This window comes from Passer domesticus, chromosome Z (assembly GCF_036417665.1).
Source record: "Passer domesticus isolate bPasDom1 chromosome Z, bPasDom1.hap1, whole genome shotgun sequence".
NCBI classification, from domain to species: domain Eukaryota; kingdom Metazoa; phylum Chordata; class Aves; order Passeriformes; family Passeridae; genus Passer; species Passer domesticus.
The window spans coordinates 38811010-38835368 of NC_087512.1; the positions used below are offsets into that span (position 1 = coordinate 38811010).

At 39.1% G+C, this 24359-nt stretch overlaps 2 protein-coding genes and 1 long non-coding RNA gene across 3 annotated transcripts in view; 1 reads left to right on the forward strand and 2 right to left on the reverse strand.

Moving 5' to 3' along the window:
- Positions 1 to 5104: 5104 nt before the first annotated feature.
- Positions 5105 to 12135, reverse strand: ISCA1 (iron-sulfur cluster assembly 1). Its single transcript, XM_064405504.1, has 4 exons — positions 11925 to 12135; positions 9792 to 9845; positions 8018 to 8123; positions 5105 to 7554 (listed from the first exon to the last, which is right to left on the reverse strand). Exons 1-4 carry the CDS (start codon positions 12003 to 12005, stop codon positions 7406 to 7408), a joined length of 390 nt encoding a protein of 129 aa, XP_064261574.1. The 5' UTR covers positions 12006 to 12135; the 3' UTR covers positions 5105 to 7405.
- A 114-nt stretch (positions 12136 to 12249) lies between these two features.
- LOC135291374 (uncharacterized) lies at positions 12250 to 16066 on the forward strand. The gene is made up of 2 exons (XR_010354178.1): positions 12250 to 14011; positions 14488 to 16066. It is a non-coding gene; the product is annotated as an uncharacterized LOC135291374 (long non-coding RNA).
- TUT7 (terminal uridylyl transferase 7) overlaps positions 15489 to 24359 on the reverse strand; it is a 31883-nt gene continuing 23012 nt past the window's right edge. Inside the window, exons 23-29 of the mRNA XM_064405503.1 lie at positions 23987 to 24034; positions 23777 to 23868; positions 23167 to 23282; positions 20229 to 20548; positions 18390 to 18463; positions 18168 to 18231; positions 15489 to 16513 (exon numbers count right to left, since the gene is read on the reverse strand). Of these exons, the coding sequence (XP_064261573.1) occupies positions 16446 to 16513; positions 18168 to 18231; positions 18390 to 18463; positions 20229 to 20548; positions 23167 to 23282; positions 23777 to 23868; positions 23987 to 24034 (782 nt within the window). The 3' untranslated portion in view covers positions 15489 to 16445. The remainder of the gene's footprint in view (positions 16514 to 18167; positions 18232 to 18389; positions 18464 to 20228; positions 20549 to 23166; positions 23283 to 23776; positions 23869 to 23986; positions 24035 to 24359) is intronic.

Below are 24359 nucleotides of genomic sequence, written 5' to 3' on the forward strand. Positions count from 1 at the left end.
GCCTGCTCTCAGGACCACATCTGACCCAGGGATATCTCAGACAGCAGTTAACTGAGCTAGTCTCTCTGGACTAAGTATTACATTGAACAGAAAAATACATATCACATTTTATTTATACTGTGTTCCAGCAGAGACAAAGAAATATAAGCATATTGTTTCTCTGAAGGCTTATATTTCCCTCCAGCTGCTCCACATTGAGGAACACTAAAATACTTGGGAAAGTCATATTATTCTGCTGTGTTTGTATAGCATGAGAAGGTCATGCTTCCCACTCAATTTCCAGCTACTACTACAGTCTGAAGAATAATTAAAAATAATGGTAACTTTATAAATTGCCTACACCACTTCAACTTTATTTGCTTTCTCTGCTGAGAACTGTAGTATTATCCATTTAAATTCATGATGCAGAAAAGGATATGAAGGATAAACAGAAAAAATTATTGAATCTCCTGCAATCTCCTCAGACTGTGGAAAATCACATAGATATTTCTGACACTGGCAAAAAAATGCATTATTTTAATACGTACTTATAATACAACATTTTCTCTTGAATAAGTGGGTGTACATTGTAGCAAGGCACTGACCTCTGTATGTTGAAATTTAAACCAGTGCTCAGGACCCAACACTTTCAGTGAGATATCCACACTTGATAAATGTCTACATTGTTATTGTTATTTTTTAGAAGAATAAAACCAAAGGAAAAAAAACAAAGCAGAAAAAAAAAGAAAAAGCATTCCTACTTCTGCTTTCACTGGGGTGAATAGAGTGATTTTTACTGATTATAAAGTAATGAGGGAAAATAATTCATATATGATCACTGCTTGGCACTCATCTTGCCAGTCTCAGTCATGACACCAATGGCTAGGTGCCAGCACTTGACAACTGCACACTTACAAGAAGAGTGTGTTGCTGGCAGGTCTGAGAAGACAGATTTGAACTGACACTGCCTATGTAGCCTCTGCTATTTGAAGCAAAAACCAGATCTCGTTTCAGCTCGTTTTAGTCTGTTCCCATGTTAAAGCCTTCTTTATCATCTAGGTACTGAGTTTGTTGCTGTTGACCTCTGAGGAACCTCTAGGCAGAGACAGTGTGAGACCCAACTGAAACCAGCTGCATGAACAGTTGTCAGCTCCTTGGGAGATGTAAGCAAGTGGATGCTGGATGCTATGGCAGTCTTCAGGTGATGACTCACCTACCCAAACGTATTGCAGCAGTGGAAAATATATAGCCTCCACCAAATAATTCCTTGAAGATTTGATGCTAAATTTGAGAACCCAAGGGGTAAAACAATTAGTTTAGTTTTTCCCAAGCTGTGCAGGAAGGCCACTCAGAGCCATGGTGTTTTGCTTACACATGCATTCACACATGCATGCACACACAGAAAGAGGATAATAGATGAAAAATTCATATGCAACCCTGAAGTACTTTGTAGTAATGAAGGTGAAGAGGAGGGAAGGTATATGGAAAATATTGCTTTGGCTCAGATTCTCCCTTTGTTGTTCAAGCAGAACTAAAGATGCACTGGTATGGTAACCTCTTTGCATAAAATGGTCACTGTATATGCAAGCCATTAGCTATAGCAGGTTCATAAAAAACAGCCTGTTAATGCATTTCAGACTAGGTGTACTGTGTCATGATTTTAAGATGAGGAAATTGTGTAGGTTAATCCCTATCCCACCAAAATCCAAGACAAGTTTCCTACTCAATTCAACATCAGAAGCAACAAACAAGCTTGCAACAAGCTTTTTTTGTAGGAATCAACTACCTCTATGGATCTGAAAGTGCTCCCAAATGCCTGTAGGGCTCGTATAGTTTTTTAATATTTGTCATGATTTTGTGGAAAAAATCTTGTTTTGTGTAAATAAATGTAGCAGATTGTTTGCCTACTTCTGCTTTGACAAATATCTTTTTTTCATATCCCAGATATTCATGCCTCTGCTACTTACAAATTGTTTCAGAGTCTAATGTCCGAATTCCTATATCCGCTAGCTAGCTCTTGGAATTCAGACTATTCCTTCTTATTCCTTTTCTCTTTCCTAAAGTGTTTTATTTTGTACAACATTTCTTTCCCCTCTCTCCCCCTGAAATACTTGTATTGGATCAAAAAAACAGGCAATAACGCATAAGGAATTATAAGTTTTTGCAATGGCTCACAGACCAACCTCTCTGTGTCCTCCAGCAACAGATACTTTTCACTTTGATTTAGAGAACTGAGTGACATCTTCAAATATGGAACTGTGTGGGATTCTTGTTCCTGCTCTTACTGATTCAGCATTTTGCTCTTCAGCATCTATTTGTGAACAGTTGCTAATAATAGGTTCATTAGAAAGCAAGCTGTTTGTTACATGCTGTAGCATCCCAATTGTTAGATCTTACTGCTAACAGCATAGCATAGAAGAGAGACATGTGCCTGCTCAGAAAACATGGGTACCTTGCTGCCAATTTTTAGTATTTGTGAGGGATTGACAACAATTCTTTAAAAGCTTATTGGAAAATCTTCACATTGATGGTGCAGAACTGTAAAAATATATTACTTGGATAACTCTGAATTTTTCTGTTGTTGCTTAAACTTTTTGAAGACTAGAAGTTTTGATAAAAGTTGCAGTTTGGTAGCTATTGATCATCATACAACACAAACAAATCATCTTTGGGGAAAAAACCCACAAAATCTAAACGGAGTATAAAAAATAATCGCAGGCTGAGTATGAAAATAAACCACAGAAGAGACAGAGAACCATGTTCCCAAACAGTCCACAATAATGACGAGTACATTTCCTTTCAACTCATACTTAAAATATTTGTAATTGACTGTATATGTCAACTGCTCCATGAAAAAAAATCTCTAATTTTCTGCATTATACCTTAGTTAATAAAAATGCCCAAAAGTAGTTTAAAAATGTAGTTTATCTGGAACACTGTGTTTATGTATAAAACAGATCACTAAGAAGAAGAAGGGGAGATTTAGGAAGAGAGATTTAGGAGAGATTTAGGAAGCTGTAACAGTGTGTATATCTCTGCTGAATTTATGTCCAGAACCCAAAGTCAGCCAAATGCCAACCTATCTCTTAGTAGGAAGTTGTGAAAATGAGGATGAATGGTGAAAATACCCAATGCTTCAAAAGTTAAGCTGGTCAGAAAGCTCGTCTGCTTTCTTTCCATCTTGGAAACGGTTTGGCAATTTGGATTTCTGTGATCATTTGCCAGGAGTCAGGAACAGATATAAAGCACAGAACAGAATGCAAGAAAGACAAACAGCAGAGCTGGGCAATACTTTCTACCTGCATAGGCAGAAGTACTCTGGTACTTGGGAAATCCAATAGGAAACTTGGAACACGGACATGAGGAAAGAGGCGATTTGCCTTTTGAAACGTGTGGACTGCTGCCACCCAGTGTCAGTAGATATCTGTTGCCATGAACTAGCCCTTGGAAATCCACCCTGTCCCTAGAAAGACAGGATGTGGGACCCGTGGGCTCTCCTGTGAGGAGCTTGGGGTGCACAGCTGCTGGCTAAGGCACAGACAGGCTGAGGCATAGCCCACTGAAAGGGAGCATAAAAGGTGAGAGTAAAGACCCTGCTAAAATTGAGTGGTTAACCTTCCCTTGCTGTACCTCTCTTTAAGAAAAATGCCAGACATTGCAAACAAATTTTGCTATTCAAATGCTGTTCAAGCCCAAATGCATGCAGAATTGCACTAAGTATGTACATTTTCCTCACCATATTGAAGCAGGACATCTCTTAGGTGTTAAAAGTGGCACTAGCATGCACAGCAGCCCAAACTGCTGTCTGGCAGATTACTTCACAGACAAAAAGGTGTATGGGTCATGAGAAAAAGTAATTTCAAAATATGCTTTTATTTTAAAATTTAAGCTCTCTTTTGAGGGTTATTTTGGGTTGAAGACAGAGGTGGACACTTCGACACATCAGACAACTATGGAATTCTTCTGTAAGAAGAAACTGTAAAATTTTAGCATCATAAAAATTTTGGGTCATGAACAGCCAGGCAGCCAGTGTTAAGCATAATAGTGGTATAGGTGGAGTTTTTTCCACCAGTGAAAGTGCTGATTTAAAGAAACAGGGGTAATAATAATGACAATTATTAAAAAAAACCAAACAAACCCAAAAACCAACCAAAAATCCTCAACAAAACCAATTGAAGCAATATATAGCATATAGGAATTAAGTTAAAAAAAAAAGTTTCTTTTGCAGGAAAAAGTCAGTTCCTGAATAATTTTTATTTTGTAGCACCTATTAATTTTGTTCCATCACCTCAAGTCCAGTTGACTTGCATATTGAGCTACTCAATTTTTCCTAAACAAATTCTTCTTCCTGAGCCACCCAAAAAGAGCTATAAAACTTGCTTGACCAGGAATACCAACCTGGTCAAGCAAGCAAGTGGTTTTTCACAAGTTCTGTAAGAACTCCCAACAGAAAGACTTCCAGGCTCCTGACTGTATGAAGGATTTCTCTCTCTGTCTGTAGAACCATGAATATGCAATTGTATCAACGACCTCTCACATTTTTCCAGAATTCATTACTTCACCTTCTATTGTTCAGAATCTACACCTAACAGCAAAAGGAACCTTTAGAGGTGCAAAGACTATCCAAGAGAAAAACCCAAATGTGGACATAGTACACTACAGAATATGAGTGCCATGATACAGCACTGAGTGGAACAGTGACTCTCATCCTGGAAACGCCTAGCCAGTTTCAAAAACCTTGTATGTCAGTGACTTTTATCAAAATCATTATCCTGCATTGAAACATACCACAACGATTTTTGGTATGTGAAAGCCTTCAAGATATATTCATCTTGTCTGCTAGAATTTTTACCCTGAGAATAGTGTGTCATGAATGTTAATAGAAGGCTATGCATTAAGAGCACACTCCCTCAGATGCATAAATATCTTATGTACACAGTTAACTAGATTTTTTTTGTTGTATGCCATTTCAATGCTGTTAATATCTGGAAATGTGTAATACTTTGGAGAAATACTAAGTCAGGTAAACAATAACATTGTGTCTACTTTGTAACTCCAGCACACAAGCCTGTTCTCTCCCCCAGTGCTTTTTTATTTCTTTAAAAAATCATGCAAGATAGGAATATTTCATGGTTACCAACAGGCTATATTTATTATAATTGAGGACTCTACATACATTGTTGCACAAAATTATAATGGACCAATCAACAAAACCATACAGTTTGTATGCAACTGTAAATAGCACTTTAGCAGAAGTTTAACACATTGTGCATTAGTTGTCTTAGTAAGGTGACAACTTAAGATGATTACTTCATGGGAGTACAAAAGTGCAAACTTTCATTCAAGGCATACACAAACACAAAAATGATTACTATACATGCCACAGGTCTAAAATAAACCTCAAACCACTGTTCTCTGCCCCAAAACAAGTTAAATGAGTAAGTACCAGTACTCTTAGCAACCACCAGTGTTACCACATTCAAAGTCTTATCTCTAGCAAGAAGCAGAGAAATGCAATCTGAAGAAATGCCCTTAGCTTGGAGTTTTAGATGTAATGCAACTATATCATATGAACTCCTTATTTTTGTTTGGCAGGAGTGAGTTACATCACTACAGAAGCACTTCACCAGTGTATTACCACTAATTCCTGAATCACTATATATAGTAACTGTGTACAACAGTTGACTGTTGAAGGAAATAGTGTCTTTACATCAAAAGGTGACATACAACCAAAATTCAAGTATTTACTATTAGACTGTAAGTAATTCTGACCTTCTGTTCTTGTGCACTACATAAAACAGATGAAGTGTAATTTTTAATTTTTTAAATTTTTATTCTTCCCTTTGCCCTGGGAAAAGGTGCAGAGGGAAGAAGCGAAACGTAGGTGCAATCATACATCTACAGCAATTGGTGACAGGCATGTGGGATACAACTGTCCACATCAAGATGACTTCTGGATTTTTAACACACAGCTTTAATGCTTTCAGATCATTCCCATCTCAACACCTACAAGACTCCTGCTGTCCTCCTACTTTTTATTTGTACCATTTTCACCAGCTGTTCAAATCTGTTGCTCAAGCAGACATGTTACCTTCTTTTCTGCACAAGTTAACACCTGAGCTGTACAATGTGATCTCTGGACAATGAGGAGATAAAAGAGTGGAACAGTTCCTCTCTCATACCAGGTTTTGGGAAAGTCTGGAGAGACATTTACACTTCTGTGTCAGCACCAGTGAAGAACTGCTGCAGATTGCGTAAGCTGGAAAGAAACTTGTTTACAAAACCAAAATTCTGATTAAGTAAATTCCAAAGAAAAAATGGCCTCCTACAGTATTTTAATTACTGCCTAGATTAATTTAAAAGTAATATAAAAAGGGTTTTTTCTAATTACAAATTATTTTTCTTCTGTTATCAAGTTAAATCCAAGCCAGGAGTTAAACACAAACTTTGGCGAAAAAAATCTACTAATTAGTTATGAAAAAGAGTTCAAACTCTAACAAAATTAGTAGCATGCATGATTAGAGAAAAAAAGAAGTAATGAGAAATTGGAGATTTGTCTCTCAAGAAGTTTTCATAGATTTTGGTGCAAACACAGCACATTCTGTGAACATGAAGAACAAGAAGTGGAAGCAGTTTTACCACCTTCGCAAATTAATTCCGGCAAAATAAAAAAACTGAAATGTGAAAAACAAGGTCTGCATATCACTTTTTATCCCTCCTGTACCCAGATACTTCATGCTTTGAAAATGACCAAGTACAGCAGGGACTATGCTTTCAACAAAGAAAGGAAAACAATTAAAATTAGGCTAGCCCTCTTCCAAGCATTTCTACAACAGGCACTACCACAGCCTAGAACTATATTAATACATGAACAACATTTTTATTTCCCTGAATTTAAGGGAAAATAAACCACCAGAAAATGCACTTGTAAAAAGATGAAAGCATTGGAAAAGTACAAAGTAAGCAAGGACTGTGTGCTTGTATATATAAATCTTTATAAATACTCACACAGAAATGATTATGATTTCTTGTTCATTGGTTTGTTTGTTTTCCCCAAATCAAAGCAGAACATAATGTATTCTTTCGAATGGGTTTTGAATGGGGAAGTATGAGTAGGATTGACAAAGAAAATGACAGAAGAAAAGAACAGCGAAATTTTATTTCCTTGGCAAGTGGAAGTACAGAGACGTTACTGCAGCACTTATGTTCTTACCTTTTAGATCCAAATTAATAAGAAATTACAGCATAACTACATCAGTGGTGGAATTTAACACACAGCTTATATTTTCAAATATGTAACTTTATTTTTCTTAATAGTATCCCCACTTTACGCAGCCTACAAACCTGAAGAAAATGCATTTGCTTCTGAAAGTCATAATAGTAAGTGTTTTGGGCTGCTTGAAGTCAAATAAGTAATCCTGAGATTTCATATGTTAAAGCTTTCTCCACAGCCACACGTTCCTTTGATGTTTGGATTATTGAAGACAAATTCACTGGACAATTTGTCTTCTACATAGTCCATTTCAGTTCCTAGAAGTGTCAGCTGTGCCTTCTTTTCAATAAACACTCTAACCCCTTGAAAAGAACAGAAAACCAGAAATTACATAAAGCAAAACCATCATTCACTTTAAAATTCTCTTTTGACCAGTAATAAAAAAAGAGGAAGTTAAGTATAAAGACTATCAGTACAACTTGGTTTCCCTGGCCTAACGTGGGGCACTTCAATCACTGTTTTCTTTCTACCAATAGAAGTCTGGTAGAAGTCTGGATCTGTTACTTATGTGTGCACATGAATGTCTGTTTTTTGACAGGGGACAAAAAATGATGCTGAGGGAAATAAGCTGTAGAACATGGCAACCAATTTCAGCTTGAGTACACAATTCCCATGTATAGCAGACAGTAACCCATTTCATACCCTTCTTAAAGTCTGTAAATCCAACAAGATACAAAACTTTGACAACATAGATTTCTGCTCTCAAAATGACCAGGTTTCATCCCCCCCACCACAGAAGCTTGTGCTGCTGCACCAGAAACTCACCATCTTGAACTACTTCTTCATCAGAGTCTCCTTTTGATTTTGTATATTCTAATGTGTAAGAAAGTCCATTGCATCCCCTTGTACGAACACCTACTTTTACACCTACCTAAAGAAAAAGAAACAACAAAAAACACCACCACATGCCCAACTTCCTTTTTAAAACCTATTCGGAAGATCAAGTTAAAAAGTATGCAGAACAATGACGTGCTGACATTTATTTTTCTCCACTGCCTAAATGTACAAGTGAATTACTGTAACAGATAAGAGGTAACTTTTTCTTTTTTCTTTAATAAATTTGACTGCCAAGGTAAAAAAACCCATCTGATCCTTGCTGGAGTGGATCATGCCCTATAGCATGTTAAATTTTTGAAGTAATGAACCATGGACACTCCTATAGGAACCAGGTCTCAAAAAGACATAAAATTTCGAGGATAGGTATTTTGCAACTTCAAATTACAATTTACTCAGATGCTAATTCAGGTAGTATGACAGTAACATAATTATGAAGCTGTGAGGCCAAAATAAGGGCAGTTACTACATTATCACAGAACTGTAATGACACCATCAGAAAATTACTTTAAACTAAAGTTCTGAAAAACATTAATTTTTCATTACCTCTATTGCCAAGAAGCAAACCCCTCCCTAAATCAAGGATATGTATATGTGTACTGTTTTAAATGGCCTTAAGAGCCAACTTAGTCAATGTTTGTAACATTCACAGCATTCAACAAGTCTATCAAGAAAAGCATCCATGCAAGGAAAAAATCGAGACATTTTAACAAAGTAGAAAACTATTTGTGAGTAAGAATCTTTAAGAAGTATTGTATATCACCTTCTAGGCACCAGTGCTTCAGAACTGAAGAGCCAAATTTTATTATATATGTCCATATGTTGTGATAAAAATGGATCAAAATGTAACACTTCTCATCAAATGGCCCTCAAGACAAACTGCATCTGATCCTTCCAGACTAAATACTTTTCTCTACAAGAATTGCTACAAATAATGGGTTGGAAAATGCAAACACCATTTAAAGTCAGGAAACAGCTGACCATATAAAGTGTAGGCCCAGGGCTTCCTTAGGATGGTTTAAAACATTATAAAAAATAAGTCCGGTTACTTGCAGACATGCAGGAAGCAAAGCAAACAATGGCCTTGGTTAATAAAAGAAATATTCTTCTTGGAACAATACTTACTGTAAAAAAAAGGCTAATGCTTGTTTTTACAATGATTATAAAAGAAGCCTCTGTGTGTCTTTCCCTCAAGAAGAAAAGATGACAAACTCATCATTTGGTGAAACACTGGTTACTTAAAAAAAACACACTGTCTGGCAAGTTTCCAAAGATATTCTCCAAAGCATAGGAATATAACTTTATTACTGCACACTTCACAATGAGAATTCCTACAAGAACTTAAATAATAACAGCTGAAAAGCTCTCTCCCTATCAGAAGTCATTACTATGCCCTACAAAAGGATTTCATTAAAATGTAGCTCAAAAATATCTCAAGCTTAAAGTTTTTCCAACTTTATTAATCTAAACAGTAACTGTACAGTGAATTGTCATTACAGTCAGTTGTTTCCTGCATTTCATTTTATAACAAAACAAAGCTGGATATACAAATAAGCTTATGCATTCCCCACCAAAAAATAAGCCAACATCTCTAACAAACACCTCAGTGCTCAGCTCAGACTTCTAAGTTAGCAGAAATGCTTTGCAACCATGAGCTGTGCTAATCCCTTAGCATACACTACAGACTGACCCCATCTACACTTACATGGTCAGGTTTGTCTTTCAGCAGCTCTTTTATCTTCTGGACAGCAGAAGGGGTCTGAAAGACAAAAGAATACATATGCATTTGATTTTTTTTTGTTTATTTGTGTATTTGCAATGAGTGCTTGCATGTATTAAAGCTGATGCCTGTAAGACACACACTGATGTAAAACAGATGTCACCTCAACTTAATTGACACAGAGCACACCACCTCTTCTCTCCTCACCTGCACTGCCAGCAAACAGATACCTCAAAAATTCAATCATTAGTCCTTAACAGTGGGGGTTTTGGCTGTTAGAATGGCTTGGGTTGGAAGAGAACCTTAAAGGTAATCTAGTTCCAACATCCCTGCCATAGCAGGGACAGTAGGCCAGGATGGACATGGCTGTGGACATAGGCCAGGTTGGTTCAAGCCCAAACTGGGCTTGAACACATCCAGAGCTTCCCTGGGCAATCCATTCCAGTGTCACACCTCCCTCACAGTAACTCATTTCTTCCTAATCCCTCATTTAAATCTTCCCCTTGTGTTATCTCACTACAGTTCCTGATGAAAAGTCCCTCTCCAGCTTCCCTGTAGGCCTCCTGCAGATACTGGAAGGATGCTGTGATGTCTACAGACAACCTTCCCCTTTTCAAGCTGCACAGCCCAAACCTTCTCAACCTGTCTTCATAAAGGAGGTGGCTGCAGTCTTCTTACCAACTTTGTGGCCTCCTGTGGACTTGCTCCATGTCCTTCTTAGGTTGGAGGCCCCAGAGCTGGGTGCAGGGTTTCAGGTGGGCTCTCAGCAGAGCAGAGCAGAGGGGCAGAATCCCCTCCCTCCCCTGCTGCCCACGCTGCTTTGGATGCAGCCCAGGACACGTTTGGCTTTCTGGGCTGGGAGTGCCCATGGCTGGGTCATGTCCAGCCTCTCAGCCACCAGCACTCCCAAGCCCTTCTTGATAAGGCTGCTCCCAATCCATTCTCCACCTAAGCTGCTGGTGTGCCTGGGATTGCCCCAATCCAGGTGTAGGACCTTGCATTTCACTTTGCTGAACTTTACGAAGTTTGTATCAGTCCACCTCTCAAGCCTGTCAAGATCCATGTTGTTTCTTTGTAACTTTTTCCTCCAAAATCACTATCACAATTCAATCAAGTAGCTCTTTCTTGTAAAAATTTTGACACACATCCATTACAGACAAAAATCAGCTAGATATAGAGGGCTTATAGCCTACTTCTCTCTCCCCATTAACCTTAAGGGACCTGTGACTTAACAGCAGATAAAATTCACCATTCATGCAGATCTAGTTGATACAGAAATGCAAGAACGAAATGCAAATGTCGAAATTTCCATTACATTCCCACAAGTTTCTAAGACACTGAGAAAAGCATTACTAATGTGAAGTTCCTACCATGAGCCAAACTAAACACACAAAGCAAACGCCAAGCAGACTTCCAGTAGAAAATCCTTTCTAATTACCGCTACCACTCTTGTTGTTAGAGACCCACCACCGAGCAGGAATTACCTGCTCTGACAAACGACTGAGCTGCCCCTGCTCCTGTGGGGAACTGACTCTACTTTTCTCTGCAGTGCTCTCAGAATCAGAGGTTGGAAAAGACCTCTGAGATCACCGAGTCCAACCTACGACCAAACACCATATTTTCGAGTTTGGCCTCTCCAGCGCGGCCGCTAGTACAGACTGCACGCACTTTATCATTAGCAACAGGATGTAAAGCCTTCTTGGAAAGAACCTACGCGTCAGCCTCGGTAGGTATTACCCTTTTCCAAAAAATTTTAATCAAATACTTTTTTTGGGGTGCCTACGCGACAAGGCCCCGCGCTCGCAGGGGCCGCACCGGCGCTGCCCCGGAACTCCGCGGTTCCCAGACGGAGCGGCGGGGCCTCCCCTCAGCGGGACTGGCGAGGAGCGGGAGCTACCGCCTCTCAACTCGGCAGGGGGAAGAAGAGCCGCCCGCAGCCGCCCCGCTGGGGCCACCGACACCGGCCGATCCCGGCCCGGCGCTGCGGGGCGGCCCGTCCCCGTCCTTGTGCCCGCCCCGCTGTCGCCAGCGGCCGCCTCACTGCCCGTGGCGCAGCTCCCGCACCCGCGAGGTGCCGCGGTCCCCGCGTCCCGCCCGCTGCCCGCCCGCGGCACTGACCAGCGTGAGGGCGGCGCGGGTCGCCTGGATCCTGCGCTTGCTGACGGCGCGCACCGTGGCGCGCACCACGGACGAGGCCATGGCCCGGCGCCCTCGGCCACGGGCAGCGCCGCCCGCACGCTGTGACGCCACCGCGCACGGGCCGCGGGCGGGGACGGGCGGCGGCGGCTCCACCCCGCGGAGCGGCGCCCGGTCCCGCTCCGGCTCCGGGAGGCAGGGAGGGAGGCAGGGAGGGGCGCCGCAGGCGGCGGGGCTGCGCGCCGAGATAAGCGGCAAAGACAGCCAGGACGCCCTGCCCTTCAGCTGCCCGGGCGGGGGCCGCGGCAAAGCAGCCGCCCTGGTGTCACGTGGAAAGGGGAGGGTTTTTTTGCCTGAAACCATTTAATGATTGATTAGTCTGTCAGCGCCGTTGAACGTTCAAGTTAACGTGTTATGGATTAACAGTCTTTATTAATTTAGAATGTTAGAGGGTTGGAATGGAGCTTAAAGATAATCTAGTCCCAATCTTTTGCCGTGGGCAGGGACGCCTCCCACTAGACTAGGCCGGTCAAGGCCTTATCCAGAACTTCCCTGGGCAACCCCTTACCACTGCCTCACCTGCCGCACAGTAAATACCTCATTTAAATCTCGCCCTTGTCTTATCACTACAGCTCCTGACGAAGAGTCTCCAGCTTCCCTGTAGGGCCCCTGCAGATACACGAAGGTTGCCATGAGGTCTCTAGTTAACTTTCTCTTCCTCAAGCTCAACAGCCCCAGCCTTCTGAGCCTGTCTTCATAAGGGAGGTGGCTGCAGTCCTTTTATCAGCTTAGTGCAGAGGAGGCCACACACTTGAACAATTCCATATCCTTAAACTGGAGGCCCCAGTGCCCCAGAGCTGGGTGCAGTGTTCCGACTGGTGTCTCACAAGATGCAAGCAGGAGGGACAGCATCCCTGCCCTGCTGCTTTGGAAGCAGTCTAGAATTCTGACATGTTAAGGTTCAAGGATTGCTGGTGATAGCAGCTGACCGCAAAAAACCATATTCAGAGCAATATATTCATTCAAAGCAATGTACTAAAAAACTGTAATCCCTAACAGAAGTCAGCTCTAGACAGTGATTTACCATTCACTGTTCTTACCCCATAGTGTCCCCACAGGGGCAATAACAATTTGAGCCTGTCAACTGATTCCAGAAGTTACAATGGAGTCTTTCCCAACTTCTCACCCTTCTGAATTCACTTTTGTACTATTTTCTTATCTTTAGATGGAGCTTGAGTGGCTGTAGTCATCTAGCTTACCCTGTGCTGAGTGGTTGTACATTGGGGGTGGAGATCTCAAAATGCATAATGGGTCAGCCTAGAGGAGAGTGATTCCTCCGCAGTTGCTGATTCATCAACAGCACATCTTCCTTTATCTCCCATGGTTTTCAGCTGCTGTGCAGCCAGAAAGGACCATTAAGTTCAAGCCTCTGCAAGAGCCTGGCTAGACTGTACTCTACTCCACCCACCTTTAGCATGTATAGTGAGTGGGAAGGCAGGTATGCTGGCCACATTCCACCCAGGGAGTAGCAATGCTGTTTTCCTCTATAATTTCCATACCGTTATCTTTTTACCCCCAAACATTTTCCTACAGCAGAGAACAATGGCCGCCCATGAATGCATAGTTTCCCACCTACAAAATACAGGCACAGAATGTGAATATTTATTGACTGTCACACATTTTAAAATAACAACGCACATGGCTATTCAACAGGAACCGCTGGCTCAGAAGGCAAAACCCACGTGTACAGCAATTCAGTTTGGACACATCCCTGAGCAGAGGACCTGGAACCAGTGACTGCTATGATCCATCACAGACAATGCACTGTCTGCCTTTCCTCTGGGTTCATGCCAGTCTGGGGCCAAGTGAGAGGATGGCCATGCAGTGGTGGATGCAGAGGCATCGTGGGAGGAGAGAGTGAAAGCTGCTGGATGAACTGAGCTGCCTGCCACTCCCCAACTCCGGATGGCTGCAGCGACGTGACTTTGAAGAAACCCCAATTGCCTTGGTACAGGGAGCCTCATGCCATTACTTTAAGTTGAATGATGGCTATGCCAGAAGGAAATCAGGTAATCATTTTTCACTTCCACATTCCAGCATCCTTAAATATGCTAGCTAATACTTTAAATCCCTGTTAATGAAGTCCAAGCACAAGAAACACATTTGGGTCTCATCACCTCACTTCCCTGATCCCGGGTTTAGTAGTTCTGAAGAGCTTGGTAGTCTGTAAGATGTGTTATGTGTTTGTTACATATGTAATTATGCTCTTTACTGAGGCACAGTACTACTACTTCAAATAGATAGATAGCAGGTATATAAAACAGTTGTATTTTCTTTAGCTACAAAGAGTGTGTCTTTTCACACATAATTCATGCACCTTGAGTGTGCGTCTCAACTAAAGTACTCCAGCTTAGGAGTGGAGGGGGGGCGTGGCAGGGTTTAATGCACTACTGGGCTGAAAACTGAAGTCAGTACACTTGAAGGGGGGAAGCTTGTGTACAAATGCAGCTAATACCTCCTTCATCACTTGCACTTGACCATGTAGGCACAACTTTCCTCAGGACGCTTCCAATCATCAGTCCTTAGTCCCCTGCCTGCTGAATCAATCTCCACATGGAAGACTGAACATGGGTTAGAAAAACAGCCTTCTCTCAGAAACGATAAATGCAAAAATCAGTTTTAAAATCTAACTATTTCAAATGAGTAACAAGAAATAAGTTATCAGTATGGAAGGAAAAGCCAACAACTTCCCATGCTAGAAAACTCCCATTCTAAGCAGATCTTTCAAGCCCTGGAAGCTTTAAGTAAAATTTTAACAGATGAAGAAAGTTTTAAATATAGCTAGGAAACAAACCTCACCAGAACAATTACATTAGGGAAAACGGATGTGTGTGATCTAGTAGTTAAACACTAATTGACACTGACTTACCTGTTTAAGACAGTTAGCTGTGTTGCAAACCTGAAAAACCTTTGTATTTCTTGATTTCTCAGCACTGATAAGCTACTATTCACAACATAAAACATTCTGGCTTTGGAAACTCAGACATTAAAAGCATTTTAAATTACTGAGAAATATGATGACAGCACTTTGTTCCAATAAAAAAGGCAGCATAAATAAACAACTGAGTGTCCCTCCATATCATTAAGAAGGACAGAGTATGCGCCTCATTCAGAAGAGGTATATATACTTCAATCCCACCAGCAAAATTGGAAGTCGCTCTGAACAGAAAGCTAAATAAAGTACAAAGGTAATACACTTGCAAATGTGTTTAGGAAAGAACACAAGTATTTATTTGTGAAAGGAACACATCTGGAAGTTTATAGATAGCTGGCTTCAGATGGGTGAAAACCAAAACAAGACTTAGGATGCTAGTTCCCCAAGACCCCTTTGGCAATTCTAGCTTTCAACTTCCATAAAAATAGAGAAAAAAAATTAACATGATGGTTCTAAATCCAGATAATTATAGTAGATTAGCATTACTTCTACATTCATGTCAGAAATATTGAAAACTACAACCTCAGGAAAAAAGAGAAACTTAAGTCTGATTTTCGCTTTTTTTTAAAATTTATTTCAGATTCATAAATTAACAGTGGTTTCAATTTTAACACATAACTAATTATCTTCTTAACAAGATAAGATGGTACATTACCACCTCTGGAAGGACTTCAAGTAAAACTCAAGTTCGTACTACTAATGAATGTAAATTTTTGACTGGTACAAGGATCCTCTTCATATTTTATGAAAACAAACATGTATTTTTCCCCAGTTGCCAAATATAATACCTCTATTTCTTAAAGCATTTTTGTCTGTATCCCCAAGGCCTTGAAAAAGATTCTTAGCAGCAACAAAACAGGACTGACCTGTTACCTACTCTTTCTTTCTTGAACACGAGCACGGCAGCAAATAAACTCCCATAAAATCACAGAACAGAAAACAACCCCACAAAATCTCAGTGGCACTGCTTATCCAGAGATTGTTTAACATATGATGACTAGTGTCTAGTTTTTAGTTCTCTGGAGAAATAGAAAAGAATATAGCAGTCTACAAACATCTCAAACACTTACACAAGGATTCAGTAAACAATCAACATTAATAAATATCATTTGCTCCTTCAAAAGATTCATTTTTGAAGAAAATATAATTTATTTGGCTAGCACACAGTTTTAGTGCAGTTTAAAATGGTCAGGTGGAACAACAAAACCCTGAAAAAAAGTTCATTTTTAGTACCTGCCCTTTTCTAAATGCATTACCTAGTAAACAAATACAAAACATCTTGGCTTCCTATTAAAATGCTCAAACAATCTATTATAAAGAGCAGGGGTCTGTATTAAAATCCACAGTTGTTTGTACTAGCAATCTAAAGGAAAACACCCATATTTTCATTGAACTTAAGCTGAAGGTTGTCTATGCTGCTGTCCTGTGAATTCATAGGCTTTAGCCAAAGACATTTCTTTTAAGTGAATGATGGGCCTGTGTTGCAATTGATCTGTGTTTAATATCCCTCATGATTCTTGCTGGGTCCTCTTCTGTGAGGCTTTTCCCTGAGTCATGTATTTATTGGAAAGGCTGCCTAAATTGGGAGGAAAAAAGCATAATGCTTTAAAAGGTTTTATTTGTTGGGTTTTAAAAAACAAAACCAAATAAAAACCCCCACAAAACCCATAGAAAGACATAAACCAACTGAAACAAAAAGACAGGAGAAAATTACTGTCACGTCAAACTACAATGAAAGGACACACAGATCAACTTAAGATCATTATCTGCCAAAGGACAGTAATTAGACACAAAATTGAGAACTAGCATTTTCTTGAACTAAACACCTAATGACAAACCACTTTGTGTTATGAAATCCTCAAACTTACATCTGAAAAAGCCTTCCAGGGAAGACAAAAAAATGTGTCTTGCTAACAAAAGATATGTCTTCCTAACAAAACAGATAATTTAATTTGAGATACTTAATTGCAGTCAAGTCCTCAAAACTTCAGAAAACTAATTAAGTCCCCTCCAACTGCAGAGAGATTAGTGTATTATATACCCATGGTGCTGAAAGGTTTGCAGAGTTGCACTAGAAATTGTAATTAAAACAAAAACAGCCATTCTTTTAAATCTTCATTGTATTTGCTAGTAAGTATGTGAAATTGCTGTAAGGAAGCTACATTGTTAATCACGCATTTAAAGCAAAACATTTCTGATTCAGAAAGAGTACATAAAGGTCTTTATAATGCACTCTAACTGCTACTTCTAAATGTAATTTTAACTTGTTTGCATTTCATCAGCTCAGACCACGGATGTGGTTTGATAATCTCTAAGTTAGTTTATCATGTATAATTCTAGACAATTACTGCCAGAAACCCACACAGGAAAGCACTCCATGTTTTGTCCCTGAAGAATCAGAGAACCAACCCCATGTAAGCTGAAACAGGAGAGATTGATACAACTCCACCATACCATGCTGCAAAATAAATCCACCAGAGCCAATGATATAAAGGCACTGAATTATTACGCCCAAGTTTTGGTTCCAATACAAAACTCAATTTGTACACTTTCCCAGATTAAAAAAACAGGTGCCTTCAGCCTGTTCAAGCTGTCACTGTGTTCAGCAAATTAGCTAAGAGTTTCTGTAAGGACTGATGAAGAATCATACAATTATAGAACAATTTGGGTTAAAGGTTCAACCCTCCTGCTGTGGGCAGGGGCATCTTCAACTACATCAAGTTGCTCAGAGCCCCATCCAACCTGACCTTGGATGTTTTCAGGAGTGAAGCATCTACTACCTCTCTGTGCCTGTGTTTCACCATCCTTGTTGCAAAAAACTTTTCTTTAATCAAATGTAAATTGATCCTCTTTTTGTTTTAAACAATTACCCCTTACTATTGCAAAAGTCCTTGCCAAAAAGTTTTCTCCCACCTTTCTTAAAGGCCCCTTTTTACAACTGAAAGGCCAGAACAGCCTTCCCTGAAGCCTTCTTTTCTCTAAGCTGAACAACCCCAACCCTCTCAGCCTCTCCATAGGAAAAGTGCTCCATCCCTCTCATCATCTTTGGTGACCCTCTTCTGAACTCACTCCCACAGTTCCATGTCCTTCCTGTGCTGGGACCCCAGAGCTGCATGCAGGGTTCCAGGTGGGCTCTCAGCAGAGCAGAGCAGAGGGGCAGAATCCCCTCCCATACCCTGCTGGCCAGGCTTTTACCCATAGTTTCTGAATTGAACTGAAGATATACAAACCTGACTGGGGACTCAAAAATACTTTTCCTTTTTGTTTCTTTTTTTCTTCATGCATAAACACTCCCTACAAAAAACATACACATATCAATAAACCAACAAAACTGAAGTATTTAATTTCATAACATAAAAGTTTTTCCTTGAAAGCTTAAGTAAAGCTTTTCCTAATTACTTTAAAACATATAAAAAGTAAAAAATGAAACCAAAGTGTCACTTGGTGTTTACCTGATTTAATCTACCAGCATGTTTGACAGCAGTGGGTAAAGACGGGGACCCGCACACTTCTGGCTTTGAGCCATCTGAAAAAAATCGTAAAAAGGAGTTGCTAATTGGAAACTAGTTTCTATTTCAGTTATCATAAAACAGAAAAGCAAGAAAATATTTTCTACCTAGAATAAGAAAACGTAGAATGTCAGAAATTGTTACTTTCCTCAATTTTATGACATGGAAAACTCGCATAATATGGCAACATACATTTAAGCTAGAAACCTATAATAAATTCATCTTTGTATCCTCCTCCAGAATCAGCAGGAGACAGGGAATTTAGAATGAATGAAGGTAAAGTGGTAAGTGAAGTGTCCGTAGTCTCACAAAATGCAGCAATGCAAGGAGTGAAGTTAACTCTTTGATCCATTTGTTCGTAGTACTTCATTCAACTAGAGAGAACACTTGAGGCACGAAGCAAGCAATAAAAGACAAAGCCCAGCCTACAGCAATTCTTTCAAATTGAAATATACTAATTCGAAAAATACAGATAACAGATAAAAATAACTGTTGAGGAACTTACTACTTTAGACATATATAGTATATACATATACTGTACAGACTAATTATAGCTCTCATGTAATGAATGCTAAATATGATTGAATATGAAACAGTCAGGCATATTCCCTTCCAGCTTAGCAGACTCAGTATCACAGCAAAGAGAATGGCTAGAAGAGAAGTTTAGTGAGACAAGGTCAAAGACGAACAAACTCAAAAGTTAAATTTAGACTTGACATAAACCTTCAAAAGGTCAGAAGCTGAATGAAACATGGTTTCAATTTTTAATTTTCTGTCCCTCCAGTACTTCTAGTAGTATATCAAAGTAAGAATACTTCTAAATATATTCACAATTTTGAATATACTTGCACCATTTTCCTCCCTCTTCCAGTATTTTAACATAGTCTTATGCTCTCTTCCACTAAATACATCTGACTATGAAGAGCTTCCTGACCTCAGGCAGACTGGATATTTTTTCAAGTAGAGAAAAGCTGGTTTGAAAAATATATTTATATAAAAGACTCCAATCTGTTTCTTTAAGAGGTCAAGTCATGCCAAATTTTTTCCAGCCTGAACTTAAGTGCACCCAGGTTTATCTACAGGGAAACAGTGATAATTTGTTTCTTTGGAAGCTAATTAAAAACCACCCCCTGTCTTAAGTCTCAGTTTTATCTTAGAAAGATATTCCTTCACAACATGAATAATGAGCGATCCATCATATCTGAAAGAAGACTTAGATAATTACATGCTTTTGCTCAGCAGTATTTAATTCAGGTCTGTCAATCAGGATCTGTAAGATGAACTCCTGTATCCCTTCAACTGCTGAGTTGTCAAAAACATTATTTCATTTTATTCACAAAACTCAATCTGAGCAAATCTGTACACTTTTCATATTGACTTCAGGGTCATATAGAATCATTCTGGTTTAGGTAATGTGAAGAGCTGTAACACTAGCTTTTGCTGCAATTATGATGAACTGGAAGAGAAGCTTCCAGCAATTTCAAATGTTGTCAAACTCATATATTGTGATGACAATGAAAGCAATTTCAACATATTTGATAGTCATACCCTTTCTATTACAAATATTTTATCTGCTATGAGAAACCATGCCAAATCTCCCAGAATACAGCACATTTCTGAAAGGAAGGTGAGGATGAAGGGAAAATGGTTAAATGTGACTACATTAAAAAAACCCCCCACATTTACATGATGCAAAAACCTTATCTGTTAGTCAATCATGTTAAAAATACAAAAAAACCCCATAAGTGTTATTTAAACTACTCAGCTTGATCAGTTTCATACCTGCAACTCCTTTATGTAGTGGGCATTCCTTTTTAATGTGACCTTCTCTTCCACAGATAAAACAACGTTTTTCTCTTGCGTCTCTGTCTTCCGGGCGCTTCCATTTCTCTGCTGATTGCCTGGGAGTCTTCTCTCTTCCAGTTTCCACTATTACCCTTGCTAGTTTCCGCTTCTGAGGTGTACATGGGTGCAACTTTCCCTCCTTGATTAAGTTCTCCTTTTCTGTTGGTTTATTCTGCATTTCTTTGTCCTCTTTGCTTTTTTTCTCCTTGATTTCTCCATACCTTTGTGTACCTTCATAATCATGACGCCGTCTTAGTCTGCAGGAGCAGAAAAGTGCTACAGAATTCAGAGGCCTTACATTCACACACAGAGTCAATAAAAAAATCCAAAGAGAAAATGCATGCACTGTTCTTAGACAAAATAATTCTTCAGTGGGACAAATAAAGTGAATACTTTTCCTTTGACTTTTCCACCAAACAGTGCTCCACTTCACCACTCATGATGTTATAAGTATTTAATAATTCAACTTTACAATTAGATGATAATACATTTCTAAATCCTAATAATGGTAACTCAAAAAATATACGAACAACTGAAAATCTGACTACTCAAGTTGCATACAATGGAAGAAAAACACCAAGCAAAATGCTAAAGAATTACAAAAAAATAAGTTCTGGGTTTTTTTTCTATTTGTGCTACTCAACCAGAAATCAGTTCTTTCCTTCTGAAACTGCATATTCACTCGAAGTCTCTTCTGTTGAGAGAAGCTTCTAACATTCTATGTGACTTAAAAGTCTAGTAGTGAAGAAACACTACCACTGTCAGACTTGTTTCATTTAACAACTTCATACATGACTGGAAGAGGAGTGAAACCTCCAAATCTGAAGATGATACTAGGCTCCTTTGGAAAGTTGGATGTATTGCTAATGGCTAGAAACTTGGAAAATACTTCACAAAACTGAATGAAAGGCAAAATAATGGCATGAGCTTCAAGGTGAGCTGCTTTTTTAAAAATAAGGCATAAAAGGAACTATAGGCTGGTCAGTCTCACCTCTGCCTGGTAAGATCATGGAACAGATCCTCCTGAAAACTATGCAAAGGCGCATGGAAAACAGAGAGGCAACTGGTGACAGCCAACATGCCTTTGCTAAGAGCAAATCATGCCTCACAAATCTGGTAGCTTTCTATAAATAAGGGTTACAGAAGTGGTGGGTAAAGAAAGTGACTGACATCATGTACCTGGACTTCTGCAAAGCATTTGACACTGTCTTACACAACATCCTTCTCTACAAAATGGAAAAACATGGATTTAATAGGTGGACTACTCAGTAGATATGGAATTGGCTGGATAGTTTCACTTCAAGCATTGTGGTCAATGTCTTGATGTCTGTGTCAACACCAGTGATGAGTGGTGTTCTTCGGGGGTCTGGGGTTCTGGGACCAATATTATTTAATATCTTTGTTAAGGACGTAGGCAAATGGATTTAAGTGCACACTCAGTTAGTGGATGACTAAGATTAGCTATAAACAGATACAGGAAAGCACTGTTTTACATATCAGTCAGAACACTTATGGAAATGGTTGTCAAAGAAGACTGCTAAGGACAGCAAGAAAATCAGGTTCATGGAAAAAAAACCCCAAACCTTAAAGGACAAAATCATAAAGAAATCCAGTCCACAAATGAGCATTAGCAGAGCAGGGGAGGTATGTGCACTAACATCTCTTTTATACAGCAACTACAGATACAGAGGGAATGCATGAGAAGAGGTTACAGAAAACAACTAGTTTTCCTTTCATAGACAGCATTCCCTTTTGCAATAAATGGCTGAACAGAGGATTCAAATGTATCAGTGGTTTTAATCCACAGGGCATTTCTGTTCTTAGATGCACAGCCTCATTTACTTTTCCTCTAATGATGTATAGATCATAGCTGAGTATGTGCAATGAACTGGTATTTCACTTCAGAATGAAGTGCAAGATTAAAAATCCATAGATCTAAGACAGTAGTTTGGACGTTGAGGAGACTTTCACCATTCTTTAATGAACTTCAGCATTCTTTAATTTCAAACTATCATCAGTTACTGTGCTTGAGATTGCTAAAGCTGAGTAAACTTCCAACAGAATCAACAATGTAAGTTCACAAATCTCTAATGCGTAGTGGAACAGCCACTTTAACATGATGTTAGTAGCTTTTTTTTTTTTTACTTACAGGAAAGTGCAAATGATTTTTAATGACAGCTTTTAACATAGATTCTAAACAATGGTTAGATTTTTCCGTTCATCTTACAAGTGAGCATAAAGGTTTTTAAGATTTCATTGTTTTTTAGACATGAAGTCTTTAAAGAACTTTGTCTTAACAAAAATCAAAATTAAAGGATCGGAACAGGAAAAGCTATGTAGCCATTCATCTGTTGCCAGAAGAGAGTGGCTGAATATTGGACTTGGCTACTCAGGGACAGGAAGCATTCTCTTGGATGTAAAACCGGACATTGTTCTCATACTTGTGTGCTTATGAAAAATAACGCTGTGACATTCTTGCCTTGCTTTTGATAGGAATTGCATGATTCTGTGAACTTGACAAAATCATGTCTTGCTAGGAGCAGCAGAATTCTGGTAGTAGAAGCTATTAAATAAATAAAAATACAGAATGTATCCATGAGTACTTTTTGCAGCACACAGTTATTGAGCTCTGCTGATTATTTAGATTCTCTGACCACTCCTTTCCTGTAAAAGGAAGTGGAGAGTCAGTATTGATACTTTAACAGTTCTGCAGCAACACTATCCACCACTGCCAAAACAGGTAGTGATACATTTTAAATTTAAATCAGGTTACGAAATAACTTATAGCATGTACACATTTTCATTTAGCATTAGTTTCCTTATCTTTCCTAAACAGAAGGAAAAAGATACACACAGATGCCAATACTATACTCACCTTCGTCTCATGGGACAATCTTTCATGAAATGGCCAATTTTACCACAAGTTCTGCAGCATCTATCATTTGGTGCCAATTCTCCTTCTGTTAGAACCTCAGGATCAAAAAAGTACTCCTGTAGAAGAAATAATATATTTAAAATGAAAATCCAATCACCTGGAAACCAAGACAGATACAAAAGTGTCAAAACAGTAAGAGTTACAGAAAGAAATACTCTTGGGGTCTGTAGCTGAACCCCTGAAAGACCTAATGAATTAACTAGCCACTGATCTCTTCTTTGACAGGCAGCCTACTCACCACCAGGTCTGCACACTGTTATAAAACTGCAGTTTTAAGGAAGGCTAAGGTGGTATTGATTTGGATTAAAATATATAAATCTGTACAATGAAACTTTGACTTGACTAGTATTCTGCATACAAAAATATTTTACATGCAGGTAACATCAAAACATTACTCAGTGGTAACTCCCATGATTTTTAAGAGTAGTGTGGAAGTTTAAGAGAAAGAGTTTACCGTGAGTGTAGCAACAGTCTTGCAAAAGCAAAGAGCAATGGCTCTTTGGCTTATATACCAAAGAGCTCACACATACTCTTCTTAGAAGGAACTCACCATTTTTGATGGGTATTCTTTAGGAAATGTTTTTACAGGGGTACCAAATACCCTTCTGCCATTGATAAAAGCCTTCATTATAAAATTTGTCACTGTGGAAGAAAAAAAACCCCAAACTGAAGTAATCATTTAAATATCAAGCTGGAATGTAAAGCAGCATCCAAGACAAGATCTTCATTTTGTAACTGAAATTGTTAAAAGAAGACTTACTTTTTCTTGACAATCCAGCTCCAAGATTGTGGTTCAAATCAAAGGGATCTGTAGAAAATAACATGACAGACATTCCTCAATGTGTAGACAAAAGAGTAGAAATTCTTTCCATGAAAATGAAATGGGCCAGAAAACAAAGTTACAGATTATTCCCAAAAAGGTGCCGATGTCACTGCATTTTCTCTGTCAGAGACCACAATGATAATAAACAGCAATAATAAACAGTAATCATAAAGAGCTGAATCATTTAAGGTAATATGGGCTCAGCTAAACCTAGTATTTTTGAGAACACCTCAATTGCATTATACCTAATTTCTTTGCCAAAGGATTTTGTTAAATCTATTTTTCTGCTAATTACTTCCTAATGAAAAGT